Source organism: Eptesicus fuscus, chromosome 5 (assembly GCF_027574615.1).
Source record: "Eptesicus fuscus isolate TK198812 chromosome 5, DD_ASM_mEF_20220401, whole genome shotgun sequence".
NCBI classification, from domain to species: Eukaryota; Metazoa; Chordata; class Mammalia; order Chiroptera; family Vespertilionidae; genus Eptesicus; species Eptesicus fuscus.
Window position 1 is genome coordinate 8,689,484 of NC_072477.1, and position 26,518 is coordinate 8,716,001.

General features: G+C 42.8%; 2 protein-coding genes and 1 long non-coding RNA gene across 4 annotated transcripts in view; 2 read left to right on the top strand and 1 right to left on the bottom strand.

Annotated features, from left to right (window-relative positions):
- GOLGA5 (golgin A5) overlaps nucleotides 1-16,985 on the bottom strand; it is a 35,991-nt gene extending 19,006 nt beyond the window's left edge. For both annotated transcript variants that reach the window (XM_054715815.1, XM_008159945.3), the window contains exons 1-6: nucleotides 16,793-16,985; nucleotides 13,940-14,513; nucleotides 10,301-10,528; nucleotides 7,846-8,065; nucleotides 7,286-7,409; nucleotides 2,443-2,646 (exon numbers count right to left, since the gene is read on the bottom strand). In XM_054715815.1, the coding sequence (XP_054571790.1) occupies nucleotides 2,443-2,646; nucleotides 7,286-7,409; nucleotides 7,846-8,065; nucleotides 10,301-10,528; nucleotides 13,940-14,483 (1,320 nt within the window). In that variant the 5' untranslated portion in view covers nucleotides 14,484-14,513; nucleotides 16,793-16,985. The remainder of the gene's footprint in view (nucleotides 1-2,442; nucleotides 2,647-7,285; nucleotides 7,410-7,845; nucleotides 8,066-10,300; nucleotides 10,529-13,939; nucleotides 14,514-16,792) is intronic.
- LOC129149101 (uncharacterized) lies at nucleotides 16,985-17,409 on the top strand. The gene is made up of 2 exons (XR_008556052.1): nucleotides 16,985-17,216; nucleotides 17,336-17,409. It is a non-coding gene; the product is annotated as an uncharacterized LOC129149101 (long non-coding RNA).
- A 7,190-nt stretch (nucleotides 17,410-24,599) lies between these two features.
- Nucleotides 24,600-26,253, top strand: LOC129148958 (G-patch domain and KOW motifs-containing protein-like). The gene is made up of 2 exons (XM_054715453.1): nucleotides 24,600-25,442; nucleotides 25,702-26,253. Exons 1-2 carry the CDS (start codon nucleotides 24,600-24,602, stop codon nucleotides 26,251-26,253), a joined length of 1,395 nt encoding a protein of 464 aa, XP_054571428.1.
- Nucleotides 26,254-26,518: the final 265 nt, after the last annotated feature.

Consider the following 26,518-nt stretch of genomic DNA (forward strand, 5'->3'; position numbering starts at 1 on the left):
TGAGGACTCCTGGTATAAACGATGCAGTGGAAAAAGAGATTTGATGTGGAAAGAGCAGTTCAAAAAGTGCTGTAATTGTAGGCTAGTAGTAAGGACCATCAGCTCTTTCACCTTAAATATAAGTATAAATATAAGTATTTGAAAGCCATTCTCCATCAAAAACTGTTGCTTTTTTATGTGGTATAATGAGTGACTTCTTCAAAATTTTCTGTAGTTTTCAAATTATCTATAATAAACATATTATTCTATATATGTATATATACACATACATACACACACACACACACACACACACACACACACATATATATATTTATGTATATAAATCTCCCCACAGGGTTAATGCCCAGAGCCTCTGCTAAGCTTCAGGTCTGTATTTCTGATTGCCTTCTTGAAATTTTCACATCAATTTTTTTAGAATATTGCCATTTTATTATTATTTTTTTAATACTCACCGGAGGATATTTTTCCATTGATTTTTAGAGAGAGTGGGAGAGGAAAAGACAGAGAGAAATATCGATGTGAGAAACATGGATTGGCTGCCTCCTACACACCCTCTACTGGGGATTGAGTCCACAACCTGGGCATGTGACCTGACCGGGAATCGAACCATGACCTCCTGGTTCATGGGTCGATGCTCAACCACTGAACAACACCGGCCAGGCTTTATCTCCTATCTCTTTAATCTCTAATACTTTATGCACCAGCAATAGAGAACTAGCTGTGGTTCATTAATTATGCCATGTTCCCCAGGGCCCCTTGCTGTGTCACAGGCTGCTCTATCTGAAATCTCTTCCCTACCACCAGTCTTGCTACTCATCCTTCCAAGTTCCTCTTCATTTCCGGGCAGATTTTAAGGGCTTAATGCATCAATAACTCCATCATATCAATTACTGCAGTGTCTTTCCACTAAACCGAACAGTCTTTTTTAAGAAAGAGGAACATATTTTAAGCTTTGTACCTCAGCATCTACCATAGTGCCTAGGGAATAGTTAGGGGCTCAATCAGTACCTTTTAAGTGAGTTAATAAATTAGAATGATACAACAAAAATAATTAGAAAGAAGAGTTTGAAAGAGACGGACATGATATTTCATGAAGATGGAATAAAAAAGGTGCTTATAACCAATAGGAGGTGGGGGATAAAGGAAAAGATGGAGTCAAAATGAGACCACACTTTCAAGCTCTATTGCCTAGGAAGATGGCAATACTTACCGAAATAGGAGAATGAAGGAGAAGCAGGTTTGAAGGTTGGAATGTCCCATGGCAGGTATTTGGAAACTGGGGTAGAAAAGTTAGGACTGGACACATGCTGAAGTCACATTGAGGCAGAAGCAGAGTGAGTATATGATAGTGCAAAGTAAGAAAGAATAACAAAAGGGGCTTAAGAACTTGAGAGAACTCTTCCTCTTTGGAGGTTGGGAAGAAGGCCCAACAGAGACAGAAACATCAGTGAGAGAGAAAAAAGAGAGGTAAGGCAGTGCAGGCTACATTAGAAGGCAAGAGTGTCAAGAAGGTAGGAGGGTTAACATTACCAAATGCTCTACCAAAACCAAAGTGGGTGGAAATTAAGAAAAGGACAGAAAATACACATTTAGGTCATTAAAAACTTTTGAGAAGACAATTTCAGAAAAGTGGTGAGGACAGAAACTATATATATGGGGGAGTTAAAGTTAATAAGTCTAACATGAAGACAGCATATATACAATATATACAATAATTCTGCTAAGAAAGGAGAACAGGGAAATGGATCAAAGTGGTCCAAAAAGCCGAAAGGCTTTTTCTTCGTTCTTCCACTACGAAAGCATGTGCCCTTGAATAAGCTGAGCCAGAAAGGCAGCAGCAGAAAGACAGAGCAAGAGGACAAACTTGTGGAGAAAGGGCTTCAATAAGCTGGGAAGAGATGGAGTCAATGCTCAGGAGGAAAAATTATCCTAGAAAAATAAAATGAAAGGACACGTTTTCCCTCTGAGAGGGAAAGGAAAGAGAAGTTGAAAACTATACTAGTTGAGTACAGTCTTTTTTAGTAAAGAAGGTAAGGTCACCTTAGATCTAATGAAGGGGAACAAAGATTTAAGAGGCAATTCTGAGAGCTGGAAGAGACCTAGACCAGTTGTTCTAAAAAATTCAAGAGGATTATCAAGGAAGAATAAAATGGCTGTTTTAACAACAAACATTAATATTCTCACAGTGATTATTAAGGTGATAGGTTGAAGACCTGAACTAGGTAGTGGCAGCATACATTTTAAATAAAAAAGTGATAGGAATAAGAGACATTTCTTCCCTTTTTATAATATTTTTAAGCAGAGTACTTAGAAATATTGTTCATGTTTAGCCAACCCAGTTAAACATGAACAAATCATCCCACAGACTTATAGTCTCAAAGTGTCTCCCAGTTAATGGGCATAAAACTTAACATTCAAACGTGTACATTTCATGCTTACTTGGAGTATTCGAGCAGCTTTTTGCTTGTAGTCAATTAATTCCTGCTTATAGGACTCCAAGTTGGACTTATTCATCTTGACTTGCTGCTGTAGCTCATCAACTTTCTTCTTCTCATCGGAATACTTTCTTTCTGCCAGAGTAACTGCTTCTGCCAAATTCTGACGTTCCACTTCCATTTTATTCAGGCGTGCGGCAAACTCACTCTGAAAAATGTTTTTATATCATCCTTGTAACAGTCTGCTTTGAGATATATTTTACAACCATCCATTCAGGTATCTTATGGGACTTAGTAACTCGCCTGATAACCTAACAGGCAGATAAAAAAAAACACTCGCCGAAGCCGGTTTGGCTCAGTGGATAGAGCGTTGGCCTGCGGACTGAAAGGTCCCAGGTTCGATTCCGGTCAAGGGCATGTACCTTGGTTGCGGGCACATCCCCAGTAGGGGGTGTGCAGGAGGCAGCTGATCAATGTTTCTCTCTCATCTATGTTTCTAACTCTCTATCCCTTTCCCTTCCTCTCTGTAAAAATCAATAAAATATATTAAAAACAAACAAACAAACAACAACAAAAAAAAACACTCTTCAGCCCGGCCAACATGGCTCAATGGTTGAGCGTTGACCTGTGAACCTGGAGGTCACAGTTTGATTCCCAGTCAGGGTACATGCCCGGGTTGCAGGCTCGATCGCCAGTGTGGGGTGTGCAGAAGGCAGCCAATCAATGATACTCTCTCATCATTGATGTTTCTCTCTCTCCCTTTCCCTTCCTCTCTGAAATCAGTAAGAATATATTTTTAAAAACACACACACACATAAAAAACACTCTTCATTTATTAGAAACTGTGCTCCCAAACACAGCAATGTATCAAAATAATTAAGGAGTTTGTTAGAAATATAGTCATCCAAGGTCTCCCCAGATTTACTGAATTTCCAAGATTGGGCTTGGAAATTTTTTTTTAAAGAATTTCCCAGGTGAATCTGGTCATTTAGATATCAGATCTGATCTGATATTAGCTGATCAATGAAGAATGGGGTTTACAGAAAACTAGAAAGCCTATTAGAAAACAAACGGAAGCCCTAGCCCAGTGGTCGGCAAACTGCGGCTCACGAGCCACATGCGGCTCTTTGGCCCCTTGAGCTTTTAGCAAAGGCCAGCTTAGGAGTACCCTAATTAAGTTAATAACAATGTACCTACCTATATAGCTTAAGTTTAAAAAATTTGGCTCTCAAAGAAATTTCAATCGTTGTACTGCTATTTGGCTCTGTTGACTAATGAGTTTGTCGACCACTGCCCTAGCCAGTTTGGCTCAGTGGATAGAGCATCAGCCTGCAGACTGAAGGGTCCCAGGTTCAATTCTGGTGAAGGGCACATGCCTGGGTTGTAGACTTGATCCCCAGTAGGAGGCATGCAGGAGGCAGCTGATCAATGATTCTCTCATGATTGATGTTTCTCTCTCCCTCTCCCTACCGCTCTGAAATCAATAAAATTTAAAAAAAGAAAAAAAAAACAACAAGAAGCCCTAACCAGTTTGGCTCAGTGGATAAAGCATCGACCTGCAGACTCGAGGGTCCCAGGTTCGATTCTGGTCAGGGGCATGTGCCTTGGTTGCGGGCACATCCCAGGAGGCAGATGATAGATGTTTCTCTCGCATCAATGTTTCTAACTCTCTCTCCCTCTCCCTTCCTCTTTGTAAAAAATCAATAAAATATATATTTTTAAAAACACAAATAGAAGACCTAAGTAAACAGTTATATCTTTTCAAACAGCATGGCTAATGTTTTCCCTTTATTTTAAAATTTCTAATAAGCTAATCAATGTAATATTTTAACTTAAGAAACTTTTAAAGCACACTCAAGAAAACATGTCTGTCACTTACTAGCCTATGTGGCTCTGAGTTTTATATTTTACCCTTCTTCTCAAAAGCTCCCATTACTGAAATAATGCAGGAGGTGAAGCAGAAGTCAGAAAGCATTTATTGTTACATGCCAATGAACTATAGCCCACAAACCTTCGACCCAATATTAGCTCCTCTTTTAAAGAAAAGGAGCAAGAGAACTACTGCTGCTGTCTACTGAGCATGTGCAATGTGTCTAATTCAACTGGGAATGGAATTTTTATTAATAAATTTTATTTATTCACTTTAACTAATTTAAATTTAAACATAAAAACTAATAGTCAATTCAATTAACAACAGATTTATTCAGATATAATTCGCATACCGTAAAATTCACCCTTTTAAGGTATATAATTCAGTTGTTTTTAGTGTATTCACAGAGTTATGCAACCATTACCATTATCTAATTTCAGAACATTTCTACCCCAAAAAGGAATCTTCTACCCATTCCTCCTTCCCTCTCAGTCCCTGGAAACCATTAGTCTACTTTCCTACTCGATAGGTTTGCCTATTCTGGACATTTCATACAAATGAAATCATGCAATATGTGGCCTTTGTGTTTGCTTTCTTTCTTAGCATAATATTTTAAAGGTCATCCATGTTTAGCATGAATCAACACCTCATTCCTGAATAATATCTCCTTGTATAGATGTACCACATTTTGTTTATCTACTCAGCAACTCACAGTCATGTGGACTGTTTCATATTATGAATAATGCTGTGATAAAAAAAGCTGTGGTATATTTACACAATGGATTACTATGTGGCTGTAAAAAAGGAACTCTTACCATTTGCAACAACATGGATGGACCTGGAGAGTATTATAGTAAGCGAAAGAAGCCACTTAGAGAATGGTAAGTATCACAGATGTCACTCATATGAATCTAATGAACAAAATAAACTGACGAACAAAATAGATCCAAAAACAAAGAAGCATGACAAATTTCAGAGGGAAGGTGAGAGTGGGGGAGGGGGCAATTAACAGGGGAACTTATATGCATACTAGTGGCCTGGTGCATGAAATTCGTGCATGGAGGTGGGGGGGTTGTCCCTCAGCCCGGCCTGCACCCTCTCCAATCTGGGACCACTGCCAGCAGTTGGACATCCCTCTTGCAATCTGAGACCGCTGGCTCCTAACCGCACACCTGCCTGCCTGCCTGATCGCCCCTAACCACTCTGACTGCCGGCCTGCTTGCCCTCAACTGCCCCCTGCCCGCGCCGGCCTTCTTGCCCCCAATTGTCTCCCCTTGCTGGCCTGATCACCCCCAACCTTCCCTCCCACTGGCCTGCTCACCCCCAACTGCCCCCCTGCCGGCTTGCTTGCCCCCAACTGCCCCCCTGCCAGCCTGCTCGCCCCCAACAACCCCTCCGCCAGCCTTCTCACCCCCAACTGCCCCCCCCTGCCGGCCTGCTCACCCCCAACTGCCCTCCCCACCGACCTACTCACCCCCAACTGTCCCGCCCCCCCCACCGCCAGCCTGATGGCCCCTAACTGCCACCCCCTCCTGGCCTGATCGCCCCTAACCGCCTCTGTCTTGGCCCTGCCACCATGGCTTTGTTCGTAAGGACGTCCGGAAGGTCTCCCGGTCTAATTAGCATATTACCCTTTTATTAGTATAAATTTATTAGTATAGATATGCATAGCCCATGGGTAGAGGGGGGTCAATGGGAAAAGAAAACAAATGGATCATCTATAATACTTTCAACAATATAGATTATTTTTTTAAGAAAAAAATGAATGCTATGAAAATTCTTGTACAAGTTCTTGTGTGGACATATATTTTCAATTTTCTTAGGTACATACCTAGGAGTTGAATGGCTGGGTCATATGGTAGGTCTATATTTAACGTTTTAAGGAACTGCCTGTTATTGAAAAACTTCTGAGTATGTTTAGAACAATGTAGGTAACGGATTTATTCTTTCATCTATAAATTATATGAACTTTTAAGTACAAATCAAATATTTCAGAAAAAAATGACTGAATTAAGTGTAAAACACTGTATTTTAAAGACTCAGTAGGTAAAAAAAGAATGCAAAAAAATCTCATTAATAAATTTTAACATTAACTATATGAGATGTAGCACTTTATATATAATGTGTTAAATTATATCAATAAAAAAATTTTAAAACCCACATTAGCTGATATTTACTTCAGGGCTAAATTATTTTCACCTCTTTAATAGCTAGCCTAGATCAGTGGACCCTGGCTGCCCATTGGATATATCTGTGAATCCGTAAAACCAAAACACCAAAACCTATGCCCTACCTCATACAATGGGACCACTCTCTGGGAGTGAACACTGGGCATCAGAAAGTAGAAAGAGCTACTCAGGTGATTCTAATGTGTAGACAGGGTTGATAATCACTGAACTAGATGCAAAAATTAATTTAAGAGTAAAACTTTCAATATTATGTACAATTTTGTCTTAAAATCATCAGATTAAACTGGAATCACTAAAGGCTTAAATACAAAGAATAAACCAGATGCTCCAAATCAACCCTTAATCAAATAATGGTAATGTTGGTTGCAAACAACATTAAAGGAAAGATGTTTACCTCTAGTGAATATTAACTATTTTAAGCATCTTCTTCCCCATAGAGGTGTAAAGGCATGCGCATTGACTTTGCCTTTCTCTCTCTTAAGCTCCAAAGGCCCTTCTTTCTGCCTCTGTAACTTGTTTCCTGAGCCCACGTGGCCTAGCTACCTCTGTAATTTTCTAAATAAACTTTTTCTTATAATTTGGTAAACAAAACAAATCTATTTTAATTGTATTCAATATATAAAATTAAATAAATTTAGCAAAGATCAAGCTAAATTTTCAAATATTTTGTTTCTGTCACAGAAACAGAATTTTCTGAAATACACTGCAGAATTTTATTAAAGAGTAAATGTGCTATGAAACAGTGTAAGGTCAAATAAGAAAAGAACTCTGTTGTCTCCCATTCTAACCTGCATTTGCTTATAGCTCTCCTGCTCTCTCTTCAGAGTGGCGTCCGCTTCATGCAGTCTTTCCTGAAGGGTTTGCAGAGCTTGATTCTGCAGGCTACTACCTTCGCTGTGATCCTGCGTTATTCTAAACGAAAATGCATCACTTGAAATAACTCATTTCCACAGGGTACAAGTGACAAGGTAGAATAATTTTTAGAGTGTTGGCTTGTTAGCACAAAAAGGGTAGTTGACTAAAACATTCTTAACGAAATCTTTTCCCTCTAATGGAATGTCATCTATATTTTTAGGCATCCAAATATAAGTACACACCACTTATATTTGACACTCTTCAAATATTTTTAAATTCAGAATTTGCTAACAATGCATCTCAAGATTCAAATAATAAATCCACTTTTAATCACACATATTTCCAACATTAATAAAAGCTGAATTTTCCCTCCTATAAATTTCCAAAAGTTAAATTTTCATTAGGTAGTATGCACTACAGTGCTTATCATTACTTGTACTGGAAAGGGAGAATTATTCTAGCTCATTTTTTCATTGTTAACAGCATTAGCTACCGTGACTTTTCACTCTGTAAGGCTTCTAAAGCTTCTGTGCGAGTCTTCAGTAGCTGGTCAGCTTCCTGGAGTCTCACTTTCAGCACAGCCAGCTGGGAATCCTTTGCAGCCACCGCTTCAGTCAGGTCATCTACTTGGGCTCGAAGTTCTCGAGTTATTCGATCACTCTTTGAATGGTCAACATTCCACTTTTCAACTCTTGCTCTTGCTTTGTTTAATTCTAAAAAAAAAAAAAAAGTAGTTTCTGTATTAGAGCAAACTTTTTTTTTTTTTCAGAGCACACACAAATTCTCCTTTGAGTCTCTTTAGAACTTTACTTCTTGCCGAAATTGGAGCTTACAAATATCTTCAAAGTTTTTGCTCCCATTTTTCAAGGCCAACATTCACATCTGTACTAGTATTACCTGTAACAGGTTGGAAAGGTGCATGATGCCAACTGCTCTTCTACAAATGTTTTTTGGGAGATATATCATAAAGCATTTGGAGACCAAAAACCAGAGATAGCAGAAAGTTTTAGGTCAGTGAATTTGTAGAGTTCTGCTAAAGACAACAAAGAATGCAGACCCAAATGAAGGGTAGATAATGTACACCCCAGCAAGACCAAACCCAACAAAAGCAGCACAGAAAAGAATCTGTTTCTTTCCATTACTGTGGCAAAAAGATTCTAACCTAGAAAACTGATTCAGAAAGAGCAATGCAGTGCAGCTTTCCATACCCTCATATGCCACCTATGGTTGAGTTTGCCAGCAAAACAAACTTTGTTTTTAATATTGAAGCAAACGCTACAGGATCTCAGGAAAAGCTCTATCTCTATGTCTACATTAGTCTGGGTAAAGCTTTTTCTAAAAGTCAGTCTAACAAGACTTAAACTCTTCCTAATGCACTCTTCAGGGCCTTCATCCATGTCTTGGCAAAACTTTTCCTACTCTCCCACATTTCTTCTAATCACCCCCGGGAATCAAGGCAGAGATTTTTCCTTTTGTTTTCTCCTCAGCCACACTTACAATAACACTAACATATATCCCCATCATTACCTCTGTCATGGGATTACTTTTTAATTACCCATTTCTGAGCAATTTGAGGGTTTTGTACCCTAGGGCCACCGCACTGCACAATTCCAGAGGGTACTATTCAAATGAAATTCCATATTCATTTTATGTCCCCTAAAGCAGGGCAACACAGTGACCTCACCGGCTAGTGTCCACTACCTTGTTAAATCCTGCCTTTGGTTCATGAACAATTCCCTAGAAGGTTCAAAACAGATCAGCCAAATGAATCAGATGATTACTAATGTTCTGTTCTCCTGAGTTCTTAAATGTCATAGCTCCTAAAAGAATGACCAACTCTAGCTGGTTTGGCTCAGTGGATAGAGCATCAGCCCATGGACTAAAGGGTCCTGGATTCAATTTCAGTCAAAGGAACATACCTTGGTTGCAGACTCGATCCCTGGCCCTGGTAGGGGTATGTGTGGGAGGCAACCAATCGATGAGTCTCTCTCACATCAATATTTCTCTCTGTCTCTCCCTCTCCCTTCCACACTCTCTGAAAATCAATGGAGCCCTAGTCGGTTTGGCTCAATGAACAGAGAATCGGCCTGTGGAATGAAGGGTTCCAGGTTTGATTCCGGTCAAGGGCATGTACCTTGGTTGCAGGTTCCTGGCCCTGGTTGGGGTGCATGCAGGAGGCAACCAATCAATGTCTCTCTCACATTAATGTTTCTCTCTGTCTCTCCCTCTCCCTTCCACTCTCTCTAAAAATCAATGGAAAAATATCCTCGGGTGAGGATTAACAACAACAACAAAAAGGCACAAGCTTTGCCCAGCTGGTGTGGCTCAGTGATTGAGCATCAACCTATGAACCAAGTCCCTAGGGGCAGGAGTTCAACCAACCAGGAGTTAGACATGCACTGACCACCAGGGACGGCATGGAACATGGCGGTTGTCGGTGGTACGGCACTGGCAGTGGGCAGCAGTGGAGGCACTGCCGGCCCCAATGGGCCCTGACAAGAGCGGGACGGCAGTGGGATGGTGAAGCAGGTGAGCGGGCGGTGCTAGGCCAAGAAGAATGCGAAGGGAGACCCTGGCCAGCAGCTGACAGCTGCTAGGGACCCTACCCATGCACAGATTTCATGCACTGGGCTTCTAGTATTAAAAAAAAAAAAAAATGACCAAACAAGCCCATGTTTTCTTTTTTGGGTTGGTGAGAGGATGATTGGTCCTATTTGCAAATCTGGACCCTATATTTCTATGAAAACACTATTTTACAAGTCTCATCTAACATATTTCTTGAATGTGTCATGACCGGGAATTGAACCCACAACCTTGGGGTATCGGGATAATGCTCTAATCAACTGAGCTCATCTAACGTATTTCTAATAGCTTAGCTGTAATCAATGTTTTAGTTTATTTTTGAAATGTTAAATTTCTAATCTTGGGCAATATGAATAAGGCTCTACCTTCTTGAGTTTCCCTGGCTCTTTGATGTAATGAGGCCATTTCTTGATTTAAAGACTGAACTTCATTCCTCAGCAGTTGATTCTCCAGTCGAAGATTAGACAGTTCATGTGATTTGCCATCATCAGTCGATAATGGGTTGTGATCAGCGCAGGAAGCATTTGATGATACATTGTCCTTTGAAGAATCCTCTTGGATTTCATGGCCAGAATCTGAATTATTAGAGGCTTCTGTGAAAAGGGAGTACATTTTTGTTACATTGAAATGCTCACTACATAGATATTAGTAGCCTACTTTGGTAGAATGCCTTTTGGCTCATGTGGACTTCTATAGCTAAAATACCATAAAAAGTAAACTTAAATTCTCAAAAGACTTTACTCTGATGAAATTTCACTCTTATTAATAGAGCATATAGACTTATAAGGATCCTGGATACACTGAATGGTAATAAAGAATAGATACAAGAATACAGTTCTGCCTCAGTTGGTGTGGCTCAGTGGTTGAGTGTCAAACCATGAACCAGGAGGTCATGGTTCTATTCCCAATCAGGGCACATGTCCGGGTTTCAGGCTCGATCACCAGTAGGGGGCATGCAGAAGTCAACAAATCAATGATTCTCTCTCATCATTGATGTTTCTATCTTTTTCTCCCTTTCCCTTCTTCTCTGAAATCATTTAAAAAATATACTTAAAAAAGAAAAAGAATACAGCCTTAGCTGGCTTGCCTCAGTGGATGGAGCGTCAGCCTGAGGACTGAAGGGTCCCAGGTTTGATTCTAGTCAAGGGCACAAGCCTGGGTTGCAGGCTCAATCCCCAGTAGGGGGCGTGCAGGAGGCAGTCAATCAATGATTCTCTCTCATCATTGATGTTTCTATATTTCTCTCCTCCCTTCCTCTCTGAAATCAATAAAGAAATATATATATATTTGTTTTTTTAAAGAATACAGTTCTGGAAAGTATAAAATCAGGGATAATTTAGGTGATTAGAATTAGTCTCACTTTTGTCTCCACATTTTTTTGAAGAAAAAAAAAGTCTCAATACTGAAAATATTGGAAAGGCACAAAAGAACAGCTGTGGGTTTCAAGGCAAGGAGAGTTAATAATAGGTCAGAGCAGTCAGTTATATAGCAAACTAGAATCTAAATGCCTTACTCAAAGAAACCCTCAGATGAATCAGAAATTCATATTCATCCTGTTTTTAATTTGTTACTAAATATGATGCAAATATATTTTTCCTTACTCAAAAAAAAGATACTAAAAAATGAACTATAGTTAATGATTAAAATGGACTAAAATAATGACTTTACCAAGGAAGCTAAATCAATAATCCATTGGGGAAAAATGATCAAAAAACTTGAAAAGCTACTTCCCAAAAGATGAAACCCAAATAGTCAAATATTTGAAAAGATGCCTAACCTCATAGAGCAATGAGAGAAGTAAAAAAATAATGAAATTTTCACACCTGATTAGAAAAATATAAAAAATCACATTGAAAATAATCAAATTTTGGTGAGAACACAGAGCAAAAGAAACTCTTAGTCACAGCTGGTGAATTATAAATTGGTACAACCTCTTAAGAAAACAACTTGGTGTTTGTTACTAGTGTAGTTGAACACAGTCACATCCTACAACACAGCAATTCCACTTCTAAGGAGCTGAGGGTGGGCTTTTCAACCTGGGCTGATTTTGCCCCCCCAAAGGACATTTGGTAATGTATGAAGACATATTTGGTTGTCACAACTTAGGGTGCTACTGTCATCTAATGGGTTAAGAGGCCAGGGACGCTGCTGAACATCCTACAAAGGACAGGACAGTCCCCCATAACAAAGAATTATGCAGCCTAAATGTCAACAGTCACAAAATTGAGAGACCCTGCCTTAGAGAAACAAAACAATTATTGTAACTTCCATGTATTAACTGGTTCTCTCACTAACATCCCTGTCAATCAGGTTGATCCCTCCTTTACAATTAAAATGTAAGCTGTTTTCCTTAAAAGTAGAAAAATAATTCAAGTCAAATCTAGGCTTAAAAGACCTCTATTAGTATCACATTGCTATGGTACTTGCAATTTTTTTTAAAATATATTTTATTGATTTTTTACAGAGAGGAGAGAGTTAGAAACATCGATGAGAGAGAAACATCGATCAGCTGCCTCTTGCACACCCCTACTGGGGATGTGCCCACAACCAAGGTACATGCCCTTGACCGGAATCAAACCTGGGACCCTTGAGTCCGCAGGCCGACGCTCTATCCACTGAGCCAAACCGGTTTCGGCGGTACTTGCAATTTTTACTGGCCTAGCAACCACCTAAAAAACAAAAAAAAATTTAGATGCCCTGACTACATTCCCAGAAAATCTGAATCAGGTCTGGGGAGACACCCAATAATTCATTTTTTTATTAAGCACACAAGTAATTCTAATGCAAGAAGTCCAGGGACCACTTTTTAACAAAAAATGATTTATAGGAATCTATCTCACACTCCGTGTTCCCAGAACAACACTAACAAACTTAAAGGATCTCTGCAGGGGATGCTGTCTCCAATCCATTCTTAAAGACCAAGTTCCAATTACAGACCCTCTGAACCCTGACCTGAAAACTTAGGCAATTAGTTGCTTTCTCCTTTATGTTTTCACCACCCTCTGGCAATACCTCAATTACTGCATTTATGACACTATATGTAAATTATGTTAACATGTCTATCTCACCCACTAGGTCCTGAACCACTTCATTCACTTCCATATCCTGCCACCCGTTAGGTTCTCAATGTTTGTATAACCACTGAAAAGATAGCTGAGAAGAAATGTAGAAGTGTGCATAATTAATCAACCGCTACTGCATGCGCCTGTCTTAAAAGCCCTAAATGGTCACCTCTGCCACTTTTTTTATCTTACAGAGACAAGGCACATTTTATTCACTGGCAGCCAAGACTGTGGGAGAAGCTATAACATTTAAGAACATAACAGGCTTCCATTAATCACCAACTTTATAGGGAATCCCTGCAGGAACCTATCATATTTATTGCCATTTAAAAATGGTTAGTAGGAAAAAAAAAATGGTTAGTAGGTACTTGAATTAGCCACATTAACACGTTAACCTCCTTTCTGCAGATGAGCAGATGTCCAGGTAGAGGTAATTTCACAGCAATTTTAATGAACTTGGATCACAGTTCAGTCTCAGTTTTACTTCTGGGGGGAATACAGGAAAAACTGATAAAGAATACATGTGGAAAAAAAATATATATGTGAAGTACAGCCTCCTGTCATTTTTATAATCCCAATGACAAAAAGAAACGAACTGAGAAAGTCCCAAATCCAAAATTATGTTTTCTTTCGTATTTCAGAGATGTTGTTTTTTCGTACCTTAAAATATGTTAGAGGATCATTTTGGATGTAATTTCTCAGATGCTGGGGTAATTACCCTACAGACAAAATTCAAAGGTCCCTTCTATGACTGCATATTGACCTACTATGGTACATACATGCTGTCTCCCTTGTGTGTACCACACATTTCAGAGAGCCTGCCCTTCCACCAGTGGGGACAGGTAACAACACGAGGACGAGAAACACTACCAGAATGTATTAGGCTGTGACGACACATCCAATCTGCTTAACTCTAAAAGAAATAGAGGACTGATTAGCTACCATGGCTTTGGCTCCCAGGATTTTCTTCAGTGGTTTTGATGGCGGTTACGCTGGTGTTCCCGGCGCTGGCGCTTGTTGCCTGAGAACTCGGGAGGACAGGGGTCCTGCCCCTTTCTTTTTTTATTTCCACCCTCCCAGTAGGTTCCTTCTGTGAACTATTAAGAAAATCAAACAGCAGCTCATCATCAGGTTCTGACTTTTTTCTCCGAACAAACTGGGATGAAGGCCTAGGAACAGATGAGTTTTCAACAGAATGAGAGGCCTCGACTGATGTCCTAGGTCCTGCTTTCACATTTGTGGTGCCAGCTAGGATGGTGGCTCTTTGATTTCTAATGTTATCAGCTGCTGAGGAGATATAATTAGCTTTAGATCCAGTCTGGTAAGTCAAGTCTGCATTTTGCTGGTGAAGTTCAGGATAGTCAGTATTTTTGCTGTATATGATGCTGCTGGTGTTCTCTTTTCTACTGAGAGCTGTTGCAGCCCCTTGATCGACTCGGTTTAAAAGATCTTCTGCCTTTCCAGCAAGGTCAGCAAGCCAAGACATGATGGCAGCAGGATAATCCTATTGGTGAACCTGTAAAAAGGACACGGAGTGATCAGTGTGGTGTGACAGCAGAGCCTAGAGTCAGTCTGGGTTGAATGCCTAGCCCTGCTTCTTCTTAGCTATGTAATGTTGAGCAAACTACTTTATTGAAACTGAGACACTTTATCTAGAAAACGAGTAAAATAAACGTACCTACCTTATAGGATATTTTTAAGATGAAATGATACATAAAAACACTCTGAGGAATGTTTGGCACACAATAGGCACTCATTTTAGTAGTTCCTAGTACCATAATTACAACTACCACTATTGTTATTACTCCTATTTCAACAAAGGATAAATGTTAATGGAGCAAAAGCATCCAAATAGCATCTAATACAGCAAAATTTCAGTGCAACCAAATAAAAACAATTCCCTGAAGTTTGTTTTACTGTGCTAAAACTTGAAGAAACTTCTGATTAATACAAAATCTATTTTTTTAAATGCAGCACTACAATGGATAATTTAAGGTGTGCACATATCTGTCTAAAGCACACTTTCAATAAGTAAAATACTCAGTACCTACTATGTGCACACTAAGCTAAATTAAGAATTTAAAAAATAAGATTCCATAGACATTCATTTGATATATGTTTGAGTACTTACAGCTTGACACAATGAATCTGAGTAATGACAAGTAATTAATCCGTGTGATATAGAAGAAAGAGTACTGTATTAAAAAGTTAACAAACAGCCCTAGCCAGTTTGGCTCAGTGGATAGTGTCGGCCTGTGGACTGAAGGGTCCCAGGTTCGATTCCGATCAAGGGCACATGCTGGGGTTGGGGGCTCAATCCCCAGTAGGGGGAGCGCAGGAGGCAGCTGATCAATGATTCTCTCTCTCCTTCCTCTCTGAAATATATATATATATATATATATATATATATATATATATATATACTCATTATATATATATTAAACAAGAAAGTTAAACATTTCTTGAATGTGCACATTGTTCCTTTTGCCTGGAACCCTCTTTCACTTTAACTCTGGTTCTTAATCTCCCCTTGAATTGTCATCTGCTCCCCAAACCTTTTTCTTTCCATCTAAATCAGGTCTTATCATTCTGTGTTCACACGTACTCTTTTCTGTCATGGGCACTTTTTTGTTTTATAATTATGTTTCTTTTTCTTTCTCTCCCTCTCAGGGAAGGGGAGTAGGTGGGTAAAGGCCCTGTCTTTTTCGCTCACCAATTAATTCCCAGCATTTAGCACACAGTAAGCACCCATAAATATTGCTGAATAGAATTGTTATGTCAGATGCTGTGCAAGCATTCATCACATGATTTTCACAACCACATTATGCGATAAGTAGCAACACATGTATCTTTTTTTTTCCCGCAAGTGGGGAAAAGGTTTAGAAAGATCGCAGAGTTTAAATGGCAGCTCAGATACTCAAGTCTAAATCAGCCAGACCCACTTTCTAATCCCTGCATTTCCCATCTAGTGGCTCAGTATCTGAATAACCTCAAGAAACCCTCTAAATCTGTTCCTTATGAAAGGAATGGGACTACTAACTCCCCGGGTAATTTCACAGAGTTTAGGCGAAATCAAGTGAAAATGGAGCTGAAATGCTTTGTAACATAAAAACCCCCTACAGATGTAAAGGATCCCTTATTCTCAAGCAAACACTGGTGGTATCGGAGGCAAAGTCTCTCTCCTAATAAAGCAAAAACACTTCTTAATTCCTTACACGGCACCTCTCATTTTAAAGTTAACAGGGCTTTAAAGCAAAGGCCTGTGGCGTCACGGTAATGACCCAATTAAACCAATACCGAGAAGGGCCCTGGGCACGGGCCCGGTTGACAAACACCTCGAACGGACTTCAGAGGTACAAACCCCTCCAATAACGCCGCAGCCAATGGCCCAGGACACGGCCCAGCGGAGGTGAAGAGGGGCCGAGGGGACGTGGGAGGGGGCTGGCGGCGCCAGGGCCGGCTGGGAGGACAGGTGTCCCCTCAGAGGAAGGGAGGCTGGGGTCAGCGGGTCGGTCCTAGGGAGTGACAGTCAGTGGATCCCAGGGAGGCGAGTGCAGATCCCCACTTCGCTCCCACCACCCTGTCGAGCCTCCGGAAGGGGAAGAGCGGTCCAACCAGACTGGGGGTGGGGAAGGGAGGAGAGGGGAGGCCCCTAGACAAAGTCGGCTGAGGCCCCTTTCCTCAGGCCGTCACCCAGCGGAGACCAAAGACTCCGCTAAGGGGGACGCCGCCCCCGCGTCTCAGGCCATTAACGCCCCAAGCGGACCCGTCCTACCCACTGGGCCCCCGCCTCACCTGAGGACTCCGGAGCGGCTGCACCTGAGGACGCCTGGGCCGCCCCCGCAGCAGCCCGCCGGGAGAGAGCCCAGGCTGAGCAAGCCTGGTCCGCACCGGCCCCGGCCCTGCCACGGCCCGGCTACTCTTCCGGGAGACGTGGAAGGGCAGCGAGGACCCCAAAACAGAGTGGCTTCCGAGCTGCCTGAGCGGCCGAGAGCTGAGAGCAGCCACCTGGAGGCGATTCAGGCGGCCGCGCCGGCGGCTGCGGGGACCTCGCGCCTGGCCACGCCCTCTTCCGCCTGCGGCAAGAAGTCAGGGCGGGGCAAGGCCTGCGTGCGTGTGACGTGACTCTATTCCCGCTGACGTCAGCCTGCACGCGGCGGACACAACACCGGAGGCCACGCCCATCCCACCAGCGGGGCGGAGTCCCACTGCAGCTCACGTGGGTGTCGAGGGCCGTGCCCAGCCCGGAAGGAATTTGAGGCCTGAGTTGGGCGGGGCGTGAGGCTCAGGTGGACCAGGCAACATTCACCTTTCTCTTTTCCTGGCTTCGCCCCGCAGGTTATGGGTGAGGATGCTGAGGCCCAGGGCAGGAGGTGAGGATGCATACTAGTAAAACAAGATCCCTGATTTCACGGAGCCTCCTTTCTAGTGATAGAGATAGATGTTAAGTAAATCAATGAGTGAACAAGACCATTTCAGAACATTACCAGGGTTGTGACGCCAAGAAAACAGAGAGAAGTGACTGGAGGTGGGGGAGGCACTTTTTTAATTGTGTGGTCAGAGAAGGACTCTGAGGCAATGGTATTTGAGCTGAGACCCAAAAGATGGTGAAGGGCTTTCCATACAGCAGTTTTGTAGTTATGTTATTACAGTTCATTGAATGTTTGAGAGTAGTCTAAAATCCACATTCAGTAATTCACCAGATACTCAGCACGTACTGTGTCACAGGATTGGGCTAATTTAGCCCTAATGGCAAGTCTACAACAGAGTCCCAAGGATCCCCATTTTCATGCTGAGGAAGCTAAAGATCAGAGGGAGTAACTTGTCTAAGAACACCTGCTCTAATAAGGAGTCCATAGGACTCCAAAACCTGTGCCCTTCGATTTATTGTCTGAAGATTACATATCAGGAGTAATCACAAGTTTTCTTCCTCACAAGTCAGGATTAGCCCAGTCTAGTGGACAGAAAAAGTTTCAACAGCATGGGAGGTAATAACACCAATAGCATCTAACAGTTATTGTGTCCTTATTAAGTGCAGAATATTGTGTTAAGCATTTGAATGTGCTTCACCTCATTTAATTCTCACAGCTGCCAGGAAGGTGCTATTATTGTCCCACAGTAGGTGGTATTGTCCCCAACTACTAAGTAGCTCTTTCTGTTAAGGATTATATATCACCACCTGTTGCCAGATAACTGCAATGTGTCCTATAAGTGTCCTCTCCAGCCTCACTGATGTCAACATGGATCATGTGACTTCCGTTGGCCAATGGAATGTGAACAGAAGTGCCTTTCAACACATCTGAGCAGAAGTGTTAAGAGTCATTATGTGTTTTCACTAGCTCTCTTGGTCTTTTTCCACTCTCATGAGAATTCCCTGTCCCGGATGGGGCTGCTCCCTCCCTCCCTCTGGGTCCTGGAAGGAAAAAGAGATGTGAAGCAGCCCACATCTAACATGTCACATGAGTGAAAAATAAGCCTTTCTTTTAAAAAATATTTAAAAATAGATTCTTTATTGATATCAGAGAGGAAGGGAGAAGGAGAGAGAGATAGAAACATCAATGATGAGAGAGGATCACTGATCGGCTGCCTCCTGCATGCCCCACATTGGGGATAGAGCCCGAAACTCAGGCATGTGCCCTGACCAGGCTTTGAACTGGGACCTCTTGGTTCATAGGTTGACGCTCAACCATTGAGCCACACCAGTGGCAAAACTTTGCTTTTGGATGCTCTGAGACTTGAGATTATTTCTTATACAGCCTTACCTAAGGAAATCTGATTAACATGTACCCCCATTTTAACAGATGAAGGCAGTGAGCTTCAGAGAACTTTAGTTACTTGCCCAGGGTCATACAAGGAGTAAGTTGTACATCTGGGATTCCAACCTAGGCCAGTGTGACTCCAGAAACAATGTTCTTAACCACTGAAGGGGTGAGAATGAAAGAAGTTGAAGTAATGAATGAATAAGAATGTCCAGTGAATTGAGATGGCATGGTAAAGACGCAGAAATCAGATGATCTGGGTTCTTACTTGGCTGTCAACTACTTTCAAGTGAGTTAATCTCTCTGACCCTCAATTTTATCAGGGTAAAATAAAGAAAAAGGACTGGCCTGGCCAGCATAAAAATAATAAAATAAAATGTATAAACCCCTGGCTGAGTTTGATATCCACATGGGAAAAAATAAATCTTAACCCCTTGCTATAGACTGGATGCTTGTATTCCCCTAAAATTCATGTTGAAAACTCAATCTCCAATGTGATGGTTTTTGGAGGTGGGGCCTTTGGGGGTGATTAGGTCATGAGAATGGAACCCTCATAAATGGGATTAGCACCCTTATTAAAGAGACCCCCCAAAACTCCCTCACCCATTCTGCCATGTGAGGTTATACTGAGAAGATGGCCATCTATGACCATCTATGAGGACCAATAGCAGACCCTCATCAGATGCTGAATCTGCCTCTGTGCTAACCTTGGACTTCCCAGCCTCCAGAACTGTGAGGAATAAATGTCTGTTGTTAATAAGCTACCCAGTCTATGCTATTTTTGTTATAACAGCCCAATGGACTAAGCCACCCTTACTTTATACCATACATAACATTTCAAATAGATTATAGATCAAAGTGTGAAATGTAAAATAATAAAGGTTCTATAAGAAAACAGGTGAGCCCTCACTGGGCAGCTCAGTTGGTTAGAGCATTGTCCTGATGTGCCAAGGTTGTGGGTTTGATTCCTAGTCATGGCACATACAAGAAGCAACCAACGTTTGCATAAATAAGTGGAACAACAAATCAATGTTTCCCTATCTATCTCCCTTTCTCTCTCTAAAATAAATAAAAATAGAAAATATAGAACATCTTCATGACCTTGAATAGACAAAAATGCCTTGAACAAGATACAGATAAAAATTGCCACATACAAAGAAAAGATTGATAATTTGGACTTTGCTAAAATTAAGAACTTTTTTAAATAAAAAACTAGAGGCCTGGTGCATGAAAAGTCATGCACTGGAGGGGGAGTCCCTCACCCTGGCCTGCCCCCTCTCACAGTCTGGGAGCCCTCAGGAGGCAAGAGGCGACTTGGCAATCAGTGGAAGGCAACACCCCCATCACACCTCTGCTGCTGCTACTGCCGGCAGCGAAAGCCTCAGCCAGCCCTGGTTACCTGAGCCTTGGGGGGCCTTGGGCGGCTGGGCATCCACCATCCAAGGCTTGCCTGTGCCTCAGGCCAGCCCTGGGTGGCTGAGGGAACTGGGGGACTCCAGAGGCAGGCGCGCAGAGTGGACGGACCCGCCTGGGAGGGACCTGGCCCTGCCTTGCACCTGCCGCCCCTGCAGGGATGAGGGGACTGGGCGCTGCCATCTTGTGGCTGTGGGAGCCACCATCTTTGAGGGCATGGCAGTCAATCGGCATATTACCTCCTTATTGGCTGTGGGCGCCACCATCTTTGTGTGAGGGTGTGATGGTCAATTAGCATATTCTTTCTTTATTAGATAGGATAAGAGTGATAAGGCAAGCCAAAGATTGGGAGAAGATACTTACAATGCATATACCTGAAGAGGATTTAGATACAGAATATATAAAGCTTTCCTAAAAATCAATTTTTAAAAAGGACAAGCAACCTAACAAAAAAATGGATTAAGAATTAAGCATTTCAGTGTGACTCAGTGGTTGAGCATTGACCTATGAACCAGGAGATCATGGTTCCATTCCCAGTCAGGGTTGCGGGCTAGATCCCCAGTGTGGGGCCTGCAGGAGGCAACCACTGATCAATGATTCTCTCTCATCATTGATGTTTCTATCTCTTTCTCTCCCTCTTCATTCCTCTCTGAAATCAATAAAAAAACATTTTTTAAAAAAGAATTAAGCACTTCACAAGACAAAATATCCAACTGGCCAATAGCACATGAAAGAGTGTTCAATACCGTTAAAGATTAGAGAAATGCAAATTAAAATCACAATGAAAAATTTTAGCATATCCACTAGAATGGCTAAAATGTAAAAAGGTGAAAAATATCAAGTGCTGATGAGGATGTGGAGCCAGCTAGAATGCGTGTGCATTTCTAACAGGAGTGTAAGTGATAGGACTAAGTGGAAAACTTGGACTCTGTCTATTAAGGCTAAATAGGATAGCCCAGCTCTATGACCTGGTGTAGGTCTATCCTATGAGTTAGCAGTGCCACTCAAGAGAAATGGAGGCAAGTGTCTGCCCAAAGACATGTACAGTGAAAAACAAGAAACCATAACTACATGCAACAACATGGATAACTCAGACATAGCTGAGTTAGAGATATGGTGGTGAGTTAAAAGAAGCCAGTCCTTGCCCAGCCTGCGTGGCACAGTGGTTGTATGCCAGCCTATGAACTGGAAAATTATGGTTCGGTCCCCAGCGTGGGGAGCGCAGGAGGTGGCCAGTCAGTGATTCTCTCTCATTATTGATGTTTCTGTCTTTCTCTCCCTCTCCCTTCCTCTATGAAATTATATATATATATATATATATATATATATATATATATATATATATATATATATATATGTGTATGTGTGTGTGTGTATGTGTGTGTGTGTGTGTGTGTGTGTATTATATATATATGTTCTCAAATACTATGTTCTGTGTAAAGCTATTTATACAAAGGTGAAGACCAGGCAAAGCTAATCTATGTTTATAGAAGTTATAATAGAGGCAACTACTTTGATGGGGAGGGCAGATATTGACTAGGAATGGTAAAGATGGAGGCTACCAGGATGCTGATAATGTGCTATGTCTGGACTTTGGTATTGATTATAGGTATGGGTAGATATGTAAAAGTTTATTAAACTCTATACTTAACATTTGTTAAGTTTATTGCAAAGATACTATACCTCAATTAAAACAAATGTGACCTTTGTAATAACTCCTTTCACTTATCATAATGTTTTCAAGATTCATCCATGTTGAGTAAAACACTTTTAAAAAATATAAATAAATAAATTGAGAGAATGAGAAGACATGCCACAGACTGGGAAAAAATATTTGCAAAAGACAGATCTGATAAAAAATTATTATCCAAAATATACAGAGAATCCTTAAAACTAAAAAATAATCATGTACAGGGCACATACATACGTTGTGGGTTTGATCCCCAGCCCAGGAGCATAGGGGAGGCAACCGACCAATGTTTCTCTCTCTCTCTCTCTCTCTCTCTCTCTCTCTCTCTCTCTCTCTCTCTCTCTCTCTCATCAATAAAAACATATCCTCAGGTGAGGATTACATTTTTTTTAATGGGCAAAAGACCTGAACAGACACCGCATTCAAAAAGATACAGATGCAAATCAAAACAACAATGAGGTACCATCTCACACCTGTCAGAATGGCTATCATCAACAAATCAACAAACAACAAGTGTTGGCGAGGATGCGGAGAAAAAGGAACCCTCGTGCACTGCTGGTGGGAATGCAGACTGGTGCAGCCACTGTGGAGAACAGTATGGAGTTTCCTCAAAAAACTGAAAATGGAACTCCCATTTGACCCAGTAATCCCACTCCTGGGAATATATCCGAAGAAACTAGAAACACCAATCAGAAAGGATATATGCACCGCTATGTTCATAGCAGCACAATTTACAATAGCTAAGATTTGGAAACAGCCTAGGTGCCCATCAGCAGATGACTGGATCGGAAAACTGTGGTACATCTACACAATGGAATACTATGCTGCCATAAAAAAGAAGGAATTCTCATCATTTGCAGCAACCTGGATGGAATTGGAGAACATTATGCTAAGTGAAATAAGCCAGTCAATGAAAGAACAATACCACATGATCTCACTCATTTAGGGATAGTAAATAACATTATAAAGTGGTGAACAAAAAGATAGATACAGAGACAGTAAAGCATCAAACAGACTTTCAAATTACAGGGGGAAAGTTTGGGAAAGGTGGGGGAGTTATGAAATCAAACGAAGGACTTGTATGCATGCATATAAGCATAAACAATGGACGCAAAACTCTGGGGGGGGAGGGCATGTGTGGGTGTGGGGTGGGGGGGTAATAGTAAGATATGTACACATATAATACCTCAATAAAAATATTAAAAAAAAAAAAAAAGATACAGAGCCCTAGGCCCTTTCAGAGTAATCGTTTCTCACCCTGCGAAGGAGAATTTCTGGAAAGGAGCCCGCCATCCTGTGGGGGTGGGGGCGTGGTGGGCTGTCTTTTGTGCGTGCTCTGCCTGGAAGCCCAGGCGTCACCTCCAAGAGCCGGGAGGGACCGGCTCGGAAAGAGGAGAGCGCATTTGCTGAGGTTCTGTGAAGGTTGGGCAGGGTCTGGGGCTGTAGGGTCTGGGCAGGTCTCGGTTCCGACCTCTACGATCCAGGGACACTTCACGCTGTTGGTGCTTTTAAGGTGGAGGATTGCACCCTTCCCCAGCCAGTTCTCTGTAGCCTAAGGGGAAGGGTGTCGAGGACAACAGACATGCCCAGAGCTTATAGAAACATCCCTTCTGAGGAGTCCGGGAAGCTCTCGATCTCTGAGGCCTGACCTGGTGGGAACTGCAGGGAGATTCACATCAACCACGGAAAGGAAAGTTAGCTGGACCTGGTTCCCTAACAGAACTGAGGTTATACCTCCTATGCGGGTTCCATGGTGAGAATTGCAGAATCTGGGGGCTGGAAGAAGGAACTTGGTGTCAGGTATTTCTCTTTATGGGTGGAAAGAAATGCCCCAGATTTGAGACTTTCCCTGTGGTATGTAGTGAGTGGAGGAGCCCAGCTTTCCTTACTGTAAGGTGCATTCGTGAGCAAACATGTATTAAGCCTCACTAAGCTTTTCGAGCTGGTATTATTCAGTAAAGGGGAACCATTCCAGTATTACGGGGGCAGCATTAACCCTATGGGAAGCGGTCGAACTTTGCTGAGAAGGGCTGCTTGAGTGGAGTCTGAGGAATGGGCAGGAGCTGGTGGGATGGGGAGGCTTTCACCTGGAAAACAGCATGGGGAAGGCGTGGGAAGAGCGCTGATTTGGGAGGTGGAATACTGGAGCTGATGGAACAAGGGGTTTCATGTGGGCGGTGGGTTTCTTGAGCCCTGAGAAGAGAGAAGTACATTTAGCAGGGCCTCCTGTGCTGCTCCAAGAGATTTGGGTTTTGTTCTGAAAGCTGAATTCACTAGATGCGTGCCTTAGATACTCTGTAGTGTAGAAAAGCAAGGGACAGTGAGCAACCACCCTAGGGAGCTCATGGCAGTAATTCCCAGGAGAATTGCTGAGGGTTTAAAGAGTGGCAGTGGGAAGGGAGGGGAGAGGAGTTGTGAATTGCTATGGAGATGGAATACACCATACCCAGTATTCAGTAAGAATACATTGAAAAGGAAGGACTCTGTTCCTTGAATTTTCCAACCTATGACTATCAGTTAAGGAAAATGTCCAGCATTTTTTAAAACTGCAGATGTTGCTTTGTAGATGGTAATCGAATCCCAGTTTATGGTGGGGAAATTGTCACATGTATCAAAGGTGTTGAAATCAGAATGATTAAACATATTGGACTCTTGTAACCCAGTAAATGCAAATTAAACCCATGCTTAGATCACTTTATATTCATCGGATTAGAAATAATAAAGTTTGAAGAGGAGCATGATGGGAGACGCTGAAGAGGGTGCTTTTTGGCAGGCAGGACCCTCCCCTGCCCCAGTTTCGTTCAGCTTCATTCGCACGGCTGCCCAGAGACAGCTGGCAGACCAGGGAGATGGCCGGGGTGCGGCTCCCAAAGAGAAGGGTTTCTTGAAGATTGTGGAAGGAAGGAAACGGCAGAGTGTCAATCCCTCAGAAGCCCCCAAGGAACTCGTCATCCCTTTGATTCACAATGGCCCTGGAAGGCTGCCACCAACCCAGGCTCCCGGCCCATCTGCTGAGGCCATGGTGGATGGGGTGCTGTCCCAGGCTGTGAAGGAGCTCACTGAGGAATCCAAGAAGTCTCTGGATGAGAAAGAGCATGAGGGTGTTGACCCCGCACTCCCCATCTCCATGATCCCGAACAGATGCATACCCATTGAGGAAGGGGCAGACAGGAAACCCTGGGCCAAGACAGCACCCAGAGAGGCAGATTATGAGGCCGTCCCTGTGGAGGCCGGTGGGCTGGCCATGTTGCAGGGCATGGGCTGGAAGCCTGGCCAGGGCATCGGCCGCACCTTCAGTGAAGCGGTGAAGCTCCGTGTCAACACACCGAGGCCTAAAGGGTTAGGACGAGGCACCAACCAGATGGAGCTCCAGGCCCTGGCCCTCACCAGCCCCCTCCGCCTGCTGAGGCCAGATGCGGAACACGGGAAAGATAAGGAAGACCAGCCTCAAGGACTGGCCCCCGGAGGAGCTGTGGTGGTTCTTTCTGGCCCTCACCGAGGCCTCTATGGTAAGGTGGAAGGCCTCGATCCTGACAATGTTCGGGCCGTTGTTTGTTTGGTCATGGGGAACTGCCTGGTCACTGTGAATGAGTACTTTTATATATATATATATATATATATATATATATATATATATATATATTTTATTTTTTTTTTATTGATTTTTTACAGAGAGGAAGGGAGAGGGATAGAGAGCCAGAAACATCGATGAGAGAGAAACATCGATCAGCTGCCTCCTGCACACCCCCCACTGGGGATGTGCCCACAACCAAGGTACATGCCCTTGACCGGAATCGAACCCGGGACCCTTGAGTCCACAGGCCGACGCTCTATCCACTGAGCCAAACCGGCTATGGCTGAATGAGTACTTTTTAAGGACTGTTTCCCAGCAGGAATTTGATAAGAACTCCTTGGATCCCAGCCAGGTGAGTAAGACTTCTCCAGGGGGAACAGCCTTGTCCTGGGAGACCTTCCAGGATGAAGACCTCCCCACCCAGCGGGGAGCAGAAGAGAGGAAGAGGAAACACCTTCCGGGCCGACAAGAGGAGCTTACATCCAAGAGGGAGAAAGCAGCCTCCAGGAGGCAGCACTGGTTGCACAGGGACCTGCGTGTGCGGTTCGTGGACAAACTGCACAAATATAACACCAAGATGACCATTGAAGACGTTTTCAGTCCAGATACTTGTATGTGTCAGACAGATGAAGGCCAGGTCCTGGAAGGCGTCAGGGAAGACATGCTGGAGACCCTTGTCCCCAAGGTCCAGGGCCGCCGAGTGATGGTGGTGCTGGGGCCCCAGGCTGGGAGGGTGGGCCACCTGCTGCGCTGGGACAGAGAGCAGAGCCAGGCCGTGGTTCACCTGCGGAGAGAGAACCAGCTGGTGGGGCTTCACTAGGATGCTGTCTGCGAGTACACGGGTCCCCGGGACTCGGACGAAGACTGACCCATGGATTCACTCCATTCCCCAGGCAGTTACCAGCCGGTGCTGTGAAAAGCCTGTCTTTGGAAGGTGGGGAGGTCATTGTTCCGTCCTGCACTTGCAGGTGCTGCCCTGGACGGTACAAAATGGATAGGCCAGAAGGCAGGCTAGAAGCAAACCTAGTATTTACCAGCATTACTATAAAATAAAAACCATTTAAAAAATGATAAAGATTGATGCT